The sequence below is a fragment of the Phytophthora parasitica genome, assembly GCF_000247585.1.
Source record: "Phytophthora parasitica INRA-310 unplaced genomic scaffold supercont2.353, whole genome shotgun sequence".
In the NCBI taxonomy this organism is placed as follows: Eukaryota; Oomycota; class Peronosporomycetes; order Peronosporales; family Peronosporaceae; genus Phytophthora; species Phytophthora nicotianae.
Genome location: NW_008649339.1, coordinates 4,100 through 6,438, shown reverse-complemented (window position 1 = coordinate 6,438; position 2,339 = coordinate 4,100). Strand labels below are relative to the sequence as shown.

General features: G+C 54.9%; 1 protein-coding gene across 1 annotated transcript; it reads right to left on the bottom strand.

Moving 5' to 3' along the window:
- PPTG_20220 (hypothetical protein) lies at positions 1 to 2,047 on the bottom strand. The gene has a single exon (XM_008918887.1). It carries the CDS (start codon positions 1,644 to 1,646, stop codon positions 84 to 86), a length of 1,563 nt encoding a protein of 520 aa, XP_008917135.1. The 5' UTR covers positions 1,647 to 2,047; the 3' UTR covers positions 1 to 83.
- Between the last annotated feature and the right edge of the window lie 292 nt (positions 2,048 to 2,339).

The window sequence follows — 2,339 nt, the reverse complement described above, 5'->3', positions numbered from 1 at the left end:
CATTGCAATCCAACAAAATTGACGCTCGTTGTTTATATCTTTACGCTACCACGTCAAACGGATGGGGGTCTATATCTACCAGCTTAAGGCATGGAGTCGTCAGGGCGCTTGATGATCACCGTCTTGTTCTCAAGGTAGTTGCGCAGACCCAGCTCGCCCTGCTCACGGCCGATGCCCGAGTTCTTGAAGCCTCCGAACGGCGTGTTGGGCTCAATCACCGTGTAGCAGTTCACGTACACGGTGCCGGCACGGACACCGTTGGAGATCTTGATGGCGTTGTCCAAGTTGGACGTAACAACACCGGCACCCAGGCCGAATTCCGAGTTGTTAGCACGTTCAATGACCTCGTCAATGGTCTTAAACTTGATGATCGACATAACGGGGCCAAAGATTTCCTCACGGGCGATAGCCATGTCCTCCGTCACATCGGCAAACACCGTCGGCTCAATGTAGAAGCCTTTGTCGCCCCAGCGCTTGCCACCGCAAACCAGACGAGCGCCGTCCTTCTTGCCAGATTCAATGTAACCCAAGATCTTGTTGAACTGGTTGGCATCAACCTGCGGGCCGTGCTGAACGGACAAGTCGAACGGGTCGCCAATCTTCATGGACGAGGCGGCCTCACCCGAACGACGCACAAACTCATCGTAAATTCCCTCCTGCACGTAGACGCGGCTACCGGAGATACACACCTGTCCGGCGTTGAGGAACAGGCCAATCTGTGACTGCTGGATGGCGGCGTCGATGTCGGCGTCGTCCAGAATAATGTTGGCGGACTTACCGCCGAGCTCAAGAGTGATACGCTTGAGGTTGTCCACGTGTGACGTGCGCATGATATTCATGCCCGTCTCGGTGGATCCCGTGAATGCGATCTTGTCCACCTTCGGGTGCTGCGCGAGGTGGGCGCCAACGGAGGCACCGCCGCCCGTCACAACGTTCACCACACCTTCAGGGAAGCCAGCCTCGACGATGAGCTCACAGACACGCAGAGCCGTCAGCGAAGTCTGTTCGGCAGGTTTAAGTACCACCGTGTTACCGGTAGTAAGCGCGGGTCCAAGCTTCCAGGACATCATGATTAACGGGAAGTTCCATGGGATAATTTGGCCGCAAACCCCCACTGGCTCCTGCTTAGTGTAGCATAAGTAGTTACCCGGGATGGGGATTGTGCTGCCGTGCACCTTGTCGGCCCAACCGGCGTAGTAACGGAGCACGTTGATACACGCCTGCACGTCCAGGACGCGAGTCAAGAAGCGCGGCTTGCCAGAGTCCAGCGCCTCAAGCTCGGCCAGCTCGTCACCGTTCTGCTCAATGAGGTCCGCAAGGCGGTTGAGCAGACGCCCACGCTCGGCAGCGTCAATGGTGCGCCACGGGCCATTGAAAGCAGCACGAGCAGCCTCCACAGCGGCGTCGACATCGGCAGTGGTGGCCTCAGCCACAGACGCAATCTTCTCCTCCGTAGCAGGATTGATGGTGTCGAAGGTGGCACCGGACGACGACGGCGTGAACTTGTTGTTGATGAACAGGTTGGTCTGCTGCACCTGCACATTCGTGGAGAAGTTACGCGACAGTAACGCGGCCTTGGCGGTTGTGGAAGCGGCAGGGCTGCGGGCAATGGTGCGGGGCAGGCGACGCAGGAGGTGGCGTTGCATGGTGGTCTTGCGGGGTCCTAGTTGATCTGGAGCGAGCAAAATGCAGAATGACAAGCTTAGGCCGAGGTCTGATCAGCAGCAGATCTCGCTGTTCATACGGTATCCAGTCGCCGGCTGACGCAGGCGTGCATGTGACGTTGCCTGTTTTGGCTGGACTGGGTGTCCCTCCCCAGTTGGTAGTACACTTGGTACTGCAGGGACACATGTCAACGAGCAAATCCCTTTCAACGATCAGCTGGAGCTGCTCTGCGCTGCGCAGTGCGCGGACTTGCAGCGCACACATCATTCGATAAGTGACCCCGTGACGGTACCTTGTAGTGGTTACACTCAAGTTGCACAAAGTGCTTGTGTTCCCTCACGGTGCGTCGACGAAGGTTTCGTGACGGAGGATCTCTACTTTGCCATAAAGGGAATGAAACTCGATAAATTTAACCCCAACAACTTTTGTCCTTAGAAAAAAAAGACCAAAACTCCTTTAAGTACGATGGCTTTTGACCGATTGTGTCCCAGAACCAGCAAAACATAACTTGGTGTTTGTATTGAGGCGCTTCGATCAAGCTTAAGTGCGATGTGTCATATATAACAGCTCTTTCTAACAAAAAGTGCTACTATGGAGGCTCCAGTGACATAGTGAACTTAAGTTTAATTGAAAATTGTGTCCTACAGTATAATCTAGGACAAATTTCACGCATG

Bases quoted from the DNA above. Each gene is read 5' to 3' on its own strand.
- PPTG_20220 (XM_008918887.1), bottom strand. From the start codon at position 1,646: ATGCAACGCCACCTCCTGCGTCGCCTGCCCCGCACCATTGCCCGCAGC.